The sequence below is a fragment of the Polypterus senegalus genome, chromosome 12, assembly GCF_016835505.1.
Source record: "Polypterus senegalus isolate Bchr_013 chromosome 12, ASM1683550v1, whole genome shotgun sequence".
Taxonomy (NCBI): domain Eukaryota; kingdom Metazoa; phylum Chordata; class Cladistia; order Polypteriformes; family Polypteridae; genus Polypterus; species Polypterus senegalus.
The window spans coordinates 150746208-150761262 of NC_053165.1; the positions used below are offsets into that span (position 1 = coordinate 150746208).

The window sequence follows — 15055 nt, forward strand, 5'->3', positions numbered from 1 at the left end:
CCTCACACTGTTCCACTCCATTCAAACTAATGTGGTGCTGAGGGGTCACCCATTTGCGCGGCTCTGCTCAGGTCCTAATCTGGGATCCTGAAGTGGTTTGTCATGTGGTGGGTGTGGCAATGTGCCGTATCACTGCATGCTCCCATCCGAATCCAGTGAAGCCCCCTAACACGAAGGGTCTCATTGATAAGGAATCAAAAATCATTACCTATATTTAACATCTTGTTTTCCTCTGCTTGCTTTTCTATCACCCACTTGGCCCCACTGGCAGCAACTGAAAGCAGCCTGTCGGAATCGGTGCTTAGCGTATCCAGCAGGTTCATCAGCGTGTCATCTGGAAAAATATTGTGAAATGTATTAGGACATGAAAGGCAAAAATAGAAAGTAATGTCAAGACACACCAAACTTTGTGCTTAAAGTATGTGACATGCAATAATTAATTATTGATGAAAGATAAAACAAATGACACCTTTATTTGTGATGCTCATTCAGAAAACATACCCTCTTCCAGTTTTGCCCGCAGACTTTCATCAAAGGCAAGCTGCCAAATCACTTTTGCGGCGTACATCTTCTCCGTTGTGGTTCCCTCCTCCATACATTCGATCAACATGGGAACAGCCCCAGCTTCATAAATCTAAAAAACAGAAGAGCACAACACTGCAGTGTATGGCTGCTTTCCAATGAATGACTCAGAGACATTTAAATATAGCACACAGAGCAGGGCCATAGGTGACAGTCTAAACCATTACCTCACAAACACCACTTTCCTGTCATCGGGGATTAGGGGAATGAATATCTTTTTAACTGCATCCATGTCTATCACTGAGGAGGACCCCATCAGGACCAGGATTACAAGCAGTTTCAGGTGGTACAAGATGGGAGTTGGGTAATAAGGCATACTGGCACAAGAAAGAGGCCTGCCAGTATAGATAGAGTCTCTCCAATAGGGGGCAATAATGAAGAGCAGCAGGCATCCAGTGGATTCTAAAAGTTCCCACTCCCCTTCATTACCCACAATTTATTGTGTTGCAGGTTTCGTTTTTTAATTGATTTTAATTAAAAGCAATTTAACAGTCGATACCGCTAAATCAAACTTAGGTCAGGTCAGCTCAGGATGGTGAGCTTGCTTTGGTTTAGCGTGTTGCCGCACCCACCACACAACAAAACACCTCAGGATCCTGGTTGGTTTTCCTTGTCTTCTTAGAGAGACAAGGCTGGGGGCCTGTTAAAGACCATTGCGGCACTCCTTGTGTGATTGTGGGCTAGAAAAAAAGTAAATGGCATTGTATTGTATTGGTATGGTGGTGCAGTGGGTAGCGCTGCTGCCTCGCAGTAAGGAGACCTGGGTTCACTTCCCGGGTCCTCCCTGAGTGGAGTTTGCATGTTCTCCCCGTGTCTGCATGGGTTTCTTCTCACAGTCCAAAGACATGCAGGTTAGGTGCATTGGTGATTCTAAATTGTCCCGTGTGTGTGTGTGCCCTGCGGTGGGCTGGCGCCCTGCCCAGGGTTTGCTTCCTGCCATGCGCCCTGGGATTGGCTCCAGCAGACCCCTTATGACCCTGTGTTCAGATTTAGCGGGTTGGAAAATGGATGGATGGATTGGATAATGGATGGATGTATTGTATTATATTTTCATTTTCAAGTTTTCAACATGCAAATATATTTTAATTTGTGTGGGTCAATGGGCGGGGTATTGCACCTCAATTTCCCACAACTCTTTGTCCTTCGTAGCTGTAGCCATTTAAAGATAATGTGAAACAATATGAAAATAATGCAATTCAGAAATATTTTTGCACCTATTTAAGCATATTTTGGAATGATATGTTCAATACTTTGTAGAATGGTCAGAACATTGTTTCCAGATTGTTTAAATTTAATTCTTTTTGTTTAAAAATATGAAATGAATTGATGGATAATACAGTTAATATTTATTACTCATTTCTTGATGAGGTGGATTAAAAAAATCGTATAAGTGATGGAAAAAGAAGCATAAATTAAACGAAAATTAAGGATTATGGAAAATTAAGGATTATGAATAAAATAATCACTACCATATCACATTATTTTGAAAAGTAAAGAAATAACTGCTGTATCACCTTATTTTAAAAAGTTATAACAATAAAGAGTCCGATTGAGTCATCGATCAACTAGAGGGGAATGGGACGGAGAAGGAGGTGGTGAAAACCATAGAGGGGGAAATTATATCTCTCTATTATAAAAGGAAATCTTGGGACGAGTCTTTCTTAGAGATAATTTCAGATCCCGTGAGATGAGACTTTTTGACAAGAGGTTTTGACAAGTCCCGCCCTCCTCCATCCATTCATTATCCAACCCGCTATATCCTAACTACAGGGTCACGGGGGTCTGCTGGAGCCAATCGCAACCAACACAGGAAACAAACCCCGGGCAGGGTGCCAGCCCACCACAGCCCGCCCTCCTCTCAAACATTTAAAACCACGCCCACAGTCCAATCACTTCTCATTTATGTGAATGCTACTATCAGACACAGTTCCTGCTTTCTCAGGTCCAAGACAAAGTAGAATGTCATAAAGAGGTTCAAAAACGTTGGCACGATGCACATGCAGAGCAGGTTAGAGATTATGAAAGTAATAAAAAAAGTCTGAAAAAACTGATAGTAAAGATCACATTAGCGATAACAATTGGAAATTATTACTCGGTAAAATAACGGAACAGTAAAAAGAGATCGAATATATAGGTGATATGTCGGAAGTATGTACTGTGGATATTGTTTGGCTTTAAACTTTAAGTCAGAGACTTGTAGATCATCTAATTTGTGTTGCCATCAGAGAAAAGTAGTGTTTCTTCCCAATTAAGAGGTGTATTCGTGAGGATTAAAACATTTGTTGTTTGGTGAAAGTGAAATCCACATACACGACCATCAGAGACGCGAAGTGGCTGGCGCATAGCGCCCACATGGGGATTGGCGAGCAAAGCGAGCAGGGGGCAGAGCCCCATAGTAGTATTACAAAAAACAAAAATACAAAGCATCCCGTTTCCACTTCGGCGTAAACTATAACATAATAAAAGCTAATTTTTGTCATGTTAAATATTGTAATTAAACAGCACATCAGTTACTTCAGAACTACAATCAGATTTTGTGAGACGGTTTTGCTGTGAAGTTTGTTGTATGGGGTAAAAAAATCAAAATCACGTGACTTTAACACAGTCGAAGTGAGAAATATCGATTGAAGTGGTTACAACTACGAAGGACAAAGAATTATGGAAAATGAAGCTACATGCCCCGTCCATAGACCCAAGCTAATTAAAATATATTTGCATGTTGAGAACCTGAAAATGAAAATGCAAAGTGGAAAATGAAAATTCAATGAGCAGCATAATTTGTGTTTTACTTTTCATTTTGCTGCTTCATTGCTGTTCAGGCTGAAAATGAAATTGTAAATTGGCATTATTTTATATTATTTTTCATTTTTGCATATAGACTTTGAAAAATAAATGGCAAAAGAGAGACTGCATTTTCATTGTAGAATTTTAATTTTCATTTCCTTTTTTTTTCAGAAAATGCCTCCCATAACTAGGGAGTGTCACAGAATAAAGTTTGCATTCGCCAGTATGGTACATGGCAGCAGGGAGCGCCCCACATATTTTGTGTGTTTCATTCCTACCCACCTTTTGAACAGGCAGCCTGGGAGTCACCTGCCACCTTGAAAGACAGCATGGGCACAGGACTTTAATGTCCCTTAGGTGGAGCTCTAAATGCTCTGCCTTAGGAGTTTTAGAAGACAAACCTGACATCAAAAGTGGTAGAAGAATTTACCCTTGAAGTGGTCCCTGACTGGGGCTTAGTAGTCCAGTTACTTTTAAAAATAACAAGTAACCTAACGCACTACTTATCTTAATGAAGTAAATATACCTGCGTTTATTGTTATTCCAGCATGCACACGGCGTAAAGGCAAGAAGCACACATACCGATATGTTACTCCATTGAGGCAGGGCAGGTTTCTTAACAGCATCATAGGCCTCTGGGCAAAGTAGCGCAAGGGGGCCTCTGTTATGATAGTAAAACAGAAACATGCATAGGCATCAGGAACGTTGTGCGCCCCTATGCTCCAGGAGCCCCTGGCCAGTGCCCATTGTGCCCATACGTTCGGACAGCCCTGCTTTGGGGACTCATTCATACAGAGAAGCAGAAAAGGGTTTATTGCATGCATTCCTCTACATTACAGTAAGTTGAACTGTAATTTACTGCTTATTTTACAGACTAATTAATGTTTTCTATGTATTTATCACTGAAAAACTTTGTGCAGGCTATGTTAGGCTTATAATGAAAGTTGAAAGATGCAGAGCTTTGCTCCAACTAAAAAAATTTTTATTCTGAATATGCCTATCTCCTAATTTCCTTTAATGTGTCATACTTCTTGACAGATATGGTTAAAATGCCACTATTTTTAATGATTATTATAGGGAAAACAACCTGTGGTCTCAAGTCCAAAGAAACTGAAATTAAAATCCAGCCAGTTTTGTGCTGTGCATAGTACAAGTACATATCCACTTGCAAATAGCTCATACAGCTCGTCAGAAAACAAATATCACTGGAGAACATGTACATGTTTGTTTATATAGCATTTAAAAATAAGACTTGAGTAGTAAATTACTTTTGGTACTACAAAATACTTCATCATTTAATCAAAAAATGCTAACCAGAAGGCAGGCTGTTTAGTACTTTTTAGGTAGTATCCCTTGCAGTTTTTCTTTTCACCTTTTTACTGGGTTGTAAAGATTTGTATAGCTATCAGTGCTACCATTTATTCATGGAGAAAGTTCATGACAAAAATTCTGATAAAAAGGGCCTAATAGTGACCAATGCTGGACATCAACAAATGATGTGAAAAACATCTGTGGGGAGGAAAAAGAAAATCCCACGTGATGCATGTCACATTAATACTCGTGGAAAATTTATCATACAAGGTAAACGGGAAAGATGCTTAACTATAATATTGCGGCTATGCTGCCTTTTTTGATATTTCAGATGCTCTTGCTTGGAAATGTGTTTTGGCAAATTTTGGCATTTGTGGTTTCACATTTCAAATATCATGTACTGTTAAATATTAATTTACACTATTACCTAGTCCACATCACCTTCAGCAAGACTGATTTTGTGATACATTTTTTTTTTACACTACCACAAAAGTTTTTTTTTCATCTTTTTACTATTTTGAGGGCAATTTCCACAAGTTGTAAAATTGATCAAAGAGTCAAATAAATTAGACTGACCTGATATCAACTAAAAATGAAAACCGGTAAACACAACAAGGCTCTAATAATTTACAGCTGAGCCATTAAAAATAAATACATAACATCCTTGACTTTTCTGTTATAAGTGTGAGTGGAGATCTGACCCATCTCCAGAAAGCTACTGCATATTGGTTGTCACTTTTGACAGTTTTCTAGGGTTGAGTGGATCATAAGTGCAGTATGGTAAATTAAAATGTAGTACTTCAGGTAAACCTTCACTGAACTGGCACCTGTGGTACCTGAGGTATGCCAGATTAAGTTAATTAATGTTGACTTATGTTTATCTTTTATTGTGTCTTCTATTTTTCTATTCATTTTGTAAAGCACTTTGAGCTACATTTTTTTGTATGAATATGTGCTATATAAATAAATGTTGTTGTTGTTGTTCCTCTAACAGGAAATTGGAGCATACAATATTATTTATCTTGGCTTTCAAGAAGCAATTGAAAAGATGCCACATGAGAGGTTGGGCATCAAACGAAAAGAATTGGGAGTTCAGGGTGTGGTGTGTAGATGGGTGCAGAATTGGCTCAGACACCGAAGCAGAGGGTGATGGTGTGAGGAACTTTATCAGAATTGGGTGATGCTATGAGTGGTGTCTTTCAGGGGTCAGTGCTGGGGCTGCTGCTATTTTTAGTATTTATAAATGATTTGGATAGGAGTATAAATAACAAGCTGGTCAAGTTTGCAGATGATACCAAGCTAGGTGGACTAGCAAACAACCTGGAATCCATTAAATCATCAGAGAGGGACTTGGGCAGCATACAGGCTTGGGCAAATTTGTGGCAGATGAAATTTAATGTCAGTAAATGTAAAGAATTACACATAGGAAGTAAAAATGTGAGGATCGAATAAACAGTGGAAGATCTGAAAATTGAAAGTCCACCTTATGAGAAGGACTTAGGAGTCGTATATAACACTTGTCACTATAAACTGCCGAGACAGAGTTCAAAAGTCATTAAGAAGTCAAACAGAATATCAGGTTATATAGCGCCTTGATGTGTGGACTGCAAGTCACAGGAGATTCTGCTCAGGCTTTATAACACACTGGTGAGACCTCATCTGGAGTACTGGGTTCAGTTTTGGTTTCCAGGCTACAAAAAGGACATAACAGCACAAGAGAAGGTCCAGAGAAGAGCAACCAGGCTGAGCCCAGGGCCACAGGGGATGAATTGTGAGGAAAGAATAAAAGAGCTGAGCCTTTACAGTTTAAGGTAAAGAAGATAAAGAGGAGGCCTGACTGAAGTGTTTGAAATTATGAAGGGAATCAGTCCGGTGGATCACGACTGTGAGTTCAACTAGAGCACAGGGACACAGTTGTGTTAAGGGTAAATTTCACACAAACATCAGGAAGTTTTTTCTTCACGCAGTGAACCACAGACATTTGGAATAAGTGACTAGGTAGTGTGGTATAGACAGGAGAATTTAGGGACCATCAAAACTTGACTTGATGCTATTGTAGAAAATTTAAGGGGAAAGGACTGGAGAGTTTTGTTGGGCTGAACGGCCTGTTCTAGTCCAGAATGTTCTAATTCCTGTAACAGAAACCTTAAAATGAAGCGTCAGTTTGACAAAACATATTAATAAAACACAAAAAGATTATCAGGCTTATTTTAGAATTCACAATGGCTGATGATGATGTTTCCCTTTTTTTAATGATGTTGAAGCATTTTAACAAACGCTACTTGTCCATGTAAATGTGGATTATTAGGACACCAGGTCTCACTTCAAACCGATTATGTGTGTGCAAGTAAAAGCACTGAAGCAGTGGATGAATAGGAACAGCTGATCTGGGGGGCTTCACAATCTTTAATTTACTTAATTTAATTAAAAGAGGGGAAAAAGAATACACATCTTTACTTAATTAGCTTCAGATTGCCACATACATACTGATTATTGGGAGGGATTTTCAAAACATTCCTGTATATACATGCACAGGCGGAGGCACTGTGTAATTACACTTGTTATCGCCATTTTACCTTAATTTTATTTGCTTCACAAGTTGCAATTAGAGCCAAACCTTCAGCAATTTCTTCACATCTGTATCCACGACAACGACGATTTTGAGAATGCAGAGCCCCTTGGAGGAGTTTCAACATGATATCTATGGCACCTGAAACATGAAGTAGTTGTAATTACTAAATTGTAGTTGCTGTGACATTTTTGTATAAGTCTCTGTGCAACAAACGTGCTAATATGCTAAGTGCCACAGTAATCATTTTACCAAACAAAACTACATCCATCCATCCATTATCCAACCCGCTATATCCTAACTACAGGGTCACGGGTCTGCTGGAGCCAATCCCAGCCAACACAGGGCACACACAAGGCAGGAAACAAATCCTGAGCAGGGCGCTAATTCACTGGAATTAGTCCAGTGGATCGAGACGGTGACTTTAAAATGAGTTCATCAAGAACACGGGGACACAGTTCGAAACTTGTTAAGGGGAAATTTTGCACAAACATTAGGAAGTTTTTCTTCACACAGAGAACCACTGACACTTGGAATAAGAGACCAAGTAGTTTGGTGGACAGTAGGATTTAGAGACCTTCAAAAGTCGATTTAATGTTGTTTTAGAAGAATGAAGTGGATAGGACAGATGAGCTTTGTTGAGCTGAAAGGCCTGTTCTCGCCCGTATTGTTCTAACATTCTAATGATTCCTTGATACGCTTGGGAATGAATATACTCCCATCCAGGCCCTGAGTCAGCAAAGCAGCACAAAATCCTGATGCTCCTTCCACTGTACTTCACTGTGGAGATGAGGCTTTCATGTCGGCATGCAGTGCCCATTACTCCTGAATAACTAGACCTTAGTTTCATCAGTTCATAAAACATTTTCCCAATGGCATCATGAAGCATCAAGATGGTCTTTGAAAAACGTCAGACATGCACCAATGTTTTTTTTTGGGGAGAAGTGGCTTCTTCCTTGGTATCCTGCTAGGGTCTTGTTTTATGGATGGTAGACTCATGAACACATATGTTAACCTGTGACTTCTTCAGTTCTTTAGCTCTTTCTCTTATGTTCATTTTTACCATATTGTGCATTCTGTGTTGGATGGGCACCAACTTCATTTTAGGGGATTTGCATACATTTCGGTCACACAACACTTTATCTAAACCATCCCCACATTTCAGTGCACCATAATGTTTGGAAAGCAGCAATGGCAGGTCTGTTAAAGCTGTCATATTTAGGACTTTGAGAAGTATTTGCGATGTATCAACATCATCAGGTGCTGAGAATTTTCTCTGGTGCTGCTCTGCCAAGCCTCTCATGCAGCCATCTTCATCTCCTGCTTGTTACGGGGGCTTGTTCCATAAAGTCTTCTGCTTCTGCTCATTTTTTATTGGGTGACTGTTTTGGCAATTCAAGAATTTTCCATTTTTTAGTTTTGAAAAACTCCTGTGTGGCCTCAGCAGCATGTTTGAGGTCTTTATCTTGTAGGAGACATTTACTGGGACTTGAGCAGATTAGATGTTTCTATACACCTCAGAATTTATTTTGCCGCTGCCGTCAGCAGTTACATCATCATTGAAGAGAAGTGTGCCAGCCTTACATGCCCAAGCCATAACAACCCCAGCACTGTGTTTAACAGATGAGGTGGTCTGCTTTGGATCTTCTTCATTTCCTGTTTGTCTCCACACTTTGCTGTTGCCGTCACTCTAATCAGGTTCGTCTTCGTCTCGTCTCTCCACAAAACCTTCTCCCAGAATTCTGCAGGCTCTTTGAAGTTCTTTTTAACAAAATGTAATCTGGCCATCCTGTTTTTGTGGCTGACAAGTGGTCTGCATCTTGCAGTGTGTCCTCTGTATTTCTGTTCATGAAGTCTTCTGCTGATATTCGCCTCTGACATGTTCACATCGGCCACCTAAAGATTGTTTCTGGTCTATCTTATAGGCATTTGAAGGCTTCTTCTTTACCATAGTGAGGATTCTTCTGTCATCAGCAGTGGAGGTCTTCCTTGGCCTAGCAGGCCTTTTGTGATTACTGAGCTCACCAGTGTGTTCTTTCATCTTCATGATATTCCAGACAGTTGATTTAGATCATTCATACGTGCCTCTAATTGTTTTATTCTTGTTTTTCAATCTCATAATGGCTTTTTTGACTGTCATTGGCACAACTCTTGTCCTCATGTTGTAAAATGGCAACTACAGACTTCAAAGCATAGAAGCAAGCTGAGGTATCTTATGAAACAATGAAACACAGCGAAGGAATCACAAACACCTGTGACACCAATTGTCACAAACATTATGTGGCCCTTTAATGGAAGGACCAGGTAGAAAAAGTGTTGTCAGTTCTACATGGTGTGACCAAAATATCTGCAAATCCCCTAAAACGAAAGTCTGCAGTTTGCAATGTTTAATCACATCTGAAGTATTTTATTTGTCATTTTAACCTGTGGAGCAAAGCGGTAAATCAAGAGAGGGCACTTTCTATCATAAAGTATAAGAAGTAGAGAAATAAAGTGATGTTTCCTAAGCTGATGGTCAAATACAAGAAAGTCAGAGGAAAGGCAAGAAGACTGCTTGTTCCAATCATATAGAGACAGATAAACAGAGAATTCTTTGCCTGCGAGAAACTAAACTGATTGAGCAGAATTCCAATGCTGATTATCCAAAGGAAGATGAAATATTAGATGAGATGACAATTCTTATGTCTTGGCTTGCCAAGGGTTTCCTAGAAGTCATAAAATGTGCATCTTTAGAATTTTAAATACAGCATGCTCTTATGATACAGTACATGTGCTTGGTCTGCTATATAGTAAGACTAAATTATTGTAGAAATCGAGGGATGTCAAAGATAGACACTATTTTAATTCAGTCTGAATGTGCAAAATTTTTAATTTTATGAAATGTTGTGTTCAATTGTATATAATTAAAAAATTAAAAGTTCAACTAACTTGATGTCAAAATGAAATTTTGTAAAAGGAAATACAATAAAACAGAAAGTGTTCAAAAGCAGCACAGTAGTTGACCTTATTATACCTGACTCATCCATTATCAGCTCTGCTTCACTCTCATCAACGATGTAACCCAGCAGCATTATGGACACAGCTTTCAGGAGTTCATCCTCGACTTTCATATAGTAAGAGATTTTCTGCAAACAATTTTCCTGACGAAGAAGTTGTCTGTTTTCTGGCACCTTGGCAGCGTTGTGCAGGATACAAAGGGAAGCTTTTACCAAGTAGTACACATTCTGCCAAATTGGAGGAATAACAACAACATTTAATCAAAAATTTGATTCATGTATTTTAAAATTATTTAGGCATCTGAAACTGTATCTATCTGTCTATAAATGATATTGTGCCTTTCATGTTTATCTATCTATCTATCTATCTATCTATCTATCTATCTATCTATCTATCATATAGTGCCTTTCATCTATCTATCTATCTATCTATCTATCTATCTATCTATCTATCTATCTATCTATCTATCTATCTATTATATAGTGCCTTTCATATCTATCTATCTATCTATCTATCTATCTATCTATCTATCTATCTATCTATCTATCTATCTATCTATCTATCATATAGTGCCTTTCATCTATCTATCTAGATCATCCATCCATCCATCCATCCATTATCCAACCCGCTATATCCTAACTACAGGGTCATGGGGGTCTGCTGAAACCAATCCCAGCCAACACATGCCACAAGGCAGGAAACAAACCTTGGCAGGGCGCCAGCCCACCGCAGGGCACACACACACACACACCCACACACCAAGAACACGCTAGGGACAATTTAGGATCACCAATGCACCTAACCTGCCTGTCTTTGGACTGTGGGAGGAAACCGGAGCACCCAGAGAAAACCCACACAGACACGGTGAGAACATGCAAACGCCATGCAGGGAGAACCCGGGAAGCGAACCCAGGTTTCCTTACTGCGAGGCAGTGTGCTGCCCTATAATATAATATAATATAATATAATATAATATAATATAATATAATATAATATAATAACGGTGGCGCAGTGGTAGCGCTGCTGCCTCGCAGTTAGGAAACCTGGGTTCACTTCCCAGGTCCTCCCTGCGTTGAATTTGCATGTTCTCCCCGTGTCTGCGTGGCTTTCCTCCCACAATCCAAAGACATACAGGTTAGGTGGATTGGCGATTCTAAATTGGCCCTAGTGTGTGCTTGGTGTGTGGGTGTGTTTGTGTGTGTCCTGCGGTGGGTTGGCACCCTGCCCAGGATTGGTTCCTGCCTTGTGCCCTGTGTTGGCTGGGATTGGCTCCAGCAGACCCCCGTGACCCTGTATTCAGATTCAGCGGGTTAGCAAATGGATAGATGGATAATATAATATAATATCGCCCTGCGGTGGGCTGGCGCCCTGCCCAGGGTTTGTTTAATGCCTTGTGCCCTGTGTTGGCTGGGATTGGCTAAGACTGCTAGCTATGACTTGGCTATCTAAGCCATCCATTTAAAAATTGCTTGAGTTTTCATGCATAACAGGTTGTTTTGTTTCGTTTTGTTTTGTATTTTGATTTTATATCCAGGCAATAAATGGGATAACATAGTTGGCACCCCAAAATTTCTTTGAGTCTTGGAATTGTCATTCCTGATCCTTGTCACAATGCATATCAGATTAACACATAGAAAAGAATCTAAAATGAACAAAAACAATGCAAAATATGAATTTGAACCGTTGGCAGAGACATAACAATGTATCTACCGTCCTCAGTTTGAATCTCAAGCCCAGTTTTTGTCTCTGTGGAGTCTTTACTCTCTTTTGGTGTATGGATTGTCTCCCTCCAGGTAGTCACCTTTCCCTCCTAAATCCCCAAAGATGTACCTATTAAGTTAATGGGGCACTCCAGTTTGAGTTAGTGTGTGTGCATTGGCACCTTACCTGGGATTGTTCACCCCTTGTCCTAACTGCTGCCGTGATAAGCTCCAGCCCTCTGTGACCCTGGACTGTATTAAGCCAGTTTGAGAATGTAGAACACATATATATACAGCAGTATACATCTTTTTGTGTTCCCTTATTATTGTCATGAAATAGCTGAGTTCAAAAAGCACAGCTGCAAAAGCACTTCCAATGTTGCCCAACAGAGGGGGAAAACTTCGTCAAAATACCCTGTCTAGAATCCCAAAGGGCCGAGACAAATCTTGATAAAAATCTTTCCACAAAAATCTATGGAGGCACAGAGCACAAGGAGTTGCCTGAAAGTCAAGGGTAAAGACAGAAAACAGAGTCCCAATACAATATTCAAAAAATCAAAGTCAAGAAGGAGCAGAGGTTCAAAAAATCAGTTACACAGTCCCAATACAAAAAATCCAAAGGCAAAGTTGAGAAACGCAGCACAGGTTCGATATCCAGAAAATCAAAAGGCAACAGCAAAGACACAGATACTCACAAGAACTCTCCATTCCATCACATTCAATGAACCACGAGGAATCATGGGGAGACCCTCCATTAAAAAGAATGGAGGGTCGTTCTTAGTGTTGATGGACAGGTGGCCCCACCCCTTGTGGGACAACTCACAAAGCACAAGGGACATAACTAAGGCCCTCCCCCTTTTCTAACATACACACAGAAGAATCTTATATATAAACGTCTACACGTGAAAGTGTGTGTGTATGTCCATCCCGGAAGTGAGAGGTGGAGTTGGGGTATGGGCTCCACCTCCGAGGATACGCAAGTGATGCAAAAATGAACAAATATAAAAATAAATAAACAAATGTTGTCACATGGTTATGGGAGACAGCTTAAGGGTTCATGTGATGGTAATTGCCCGCTGAACCTGGGGTAGGCACTGTTCTATAATGACTTTTCTCTTCCTCCCTCTGCAGCATGGGAGATTGATGACATCAACCAATCACATGGCAGTTGCTTCAATGCATTTAGGGGTGTGGTCCTGGTCAAGACAATCTCCTGAACTCCAAACTGAATGTCAGAATGGCAAAGAAAGGTGATTTAAGCAATTTTGAGCGTGGCATGGTTGTTGGTGCCAGACGGGCCGGTCTGAGTATTTCACAATCTGCTCAGTTACTGGGATTTTCACAAACAACCATTTCTAGGGTTTACAAAGAATGGTGTGAAAAGGGAAAAACATCCAGTATGCGGCAGTCCTGTGGGCGAAAATGCCTTGTTGATGCTAGAGGTCAGAGGAGAATGAATGGGCCGACTGATTCAAGCTGATAGAAGAGCAACTTTGACTGAAATAACCACTCGTTACAATCGAGGTATGCAGCAAAGCATTTGTGAAGCCACAACACGCACAACCTTGAGGCGGATGGGCTACAACAGCAGAAGACCCCACCGGGTACCACTTATCTCCACTACAAATAGGAAAAAGAGGCTACAATTTGCACCAGCTCACCAAAATTGGACAGCTGAAGACTGGAAAAATGTTGCCTGGTTTGATGAGTCTCGATTTCTGTTGAGACATTCAAATGGTAGAGTCAGAATTTGGTGTAAACAGAATGAGAACATGGATCCATCATGCCTTGTTACCACTGTGCAGGCTGGTGGTGGTGGTGTAATGGTGTGGGGGATGTTTTCTTGGCACACATTATGGCCCCTTAGTGCCAATTGGGCATCATTTAAATGCCACGGGCTACCTGAGCATTGTTTCTGACCATGTCCATCCCTTCATGACCACCATGTACCCATCCTCTGATGGCTACTTCCAGCAGGATAATGCACCATGTCACAAAGCTCGAATCATTTCAAATTGGTTTCTTGAACATGACAATGAGTTCACTGTACTAAAATGGCCCCCACAGTCACCAGATCTCAACCCAATAGAGCATCTTTGGGATGTGGTGGAACGGGAGCTTCGTGCCCTGGATGTGCATCCCACAAATCTCCATCAACTGCAAGATGCTATCCTATCAATATGGGCCAACATTTGTAAAGAATGCTTTCAGCACCTTGTTGAATCAATGCCACGTAGAATGAAGGCAGTTCTGAAGGCGAAAGGGGGTCAAACACCGTATTAGTATGGTGGTCCTAATAATCCTTTAGGTGAGTGTACATCACTTCCTCTGCATTGCCCTCCTGGACCAGCCCACACTCTATAAGACCAGATACACCGCCATCTTGAATTAGTCTACCTCCGGACTCCCATCTCAAAAGATGTTCCCTGTACAATGAAATTTTTTATTTTCTGTCCACACCAAATGACAAAACCATCGTTGTATAAAGAATAACATAAATAATAAGTATCAGATAGATACTGTAATAAGTAACAGAGGCAGCATAAAGTATAAAAACAGAATAGAAATATAAAGTGTAATGTGCAGGTAGGTGTGTGATGGACTTCTTTGTGTTTTCTTACAATCTATACAAATACAAGTTCATTATGCCAGTCTTATATATAAACATCTACATGTGGAAGTGTGTGTGTCTGTCTGTCCGGCCCGGACGTGAGAGGTGCAGTCGGGCTAAGGGCTCCACCTCCGAGGATACACAAGCGAGGCGAGCATGTCGGCAAAACGAAATCTCTGAAGAAAGAGTGACTCGCTTAGCGGCTAATACAGAAGGGAAGCGAAAACGGCATCCCTTTTACTTTTTCTCCCGCCGCTAATACACAAGCAAGACGAGCACGTCGGCAAAACGAAACCTCCTAGGCGAGAGATGCCCAGAGTAGCTCCTTTCAATTAACTGACATCTCTACATTTCAGTTTTTTTCTGACGATTTCAATAGTTTCTTGGACCCCGTGCTTTTTACAGCGTGGGCTTGCACACCTAGTATACATAATAAATAAAATAAACATTAATACAATAAAATGATACAAAATTAAACAAGACAACATAACTGTGAACAAC

The 15055-nt window shown here is 40.4% G+C and overlaps 1 protein-coding gene across 1 annotated transcript in view; it reads right to left on the reverse strand.

The window, feature by feature from the left end:
• LOC120540543 overlaps window positions 1–7331 on the reverse strand; it is a 36139-nt gene extending 28808 nt beyond the window's left edge. The window contains exons 1-3 of the mRNA XM_039771380.1: window positions 7254–7331; window positions 502–634; window positions 209–334 (exon numbers count right to left, since the gene is read on the reverse strand). Of these exons, the coding sequence (XP_039627314.1) occupies window positions 209–334; window positions 502–610 (235 nt within the window). The 5' untranslated portion in view covers window positions 611–634; window positions 7254–7331. The remainder of the gene's footprint in view (window positions 1–208; window positions 335–501; window positions 635–7253) is intronic.
• Between the last annotated feature and the right edge of the window lie 7724 nt (window positions 7332–15055).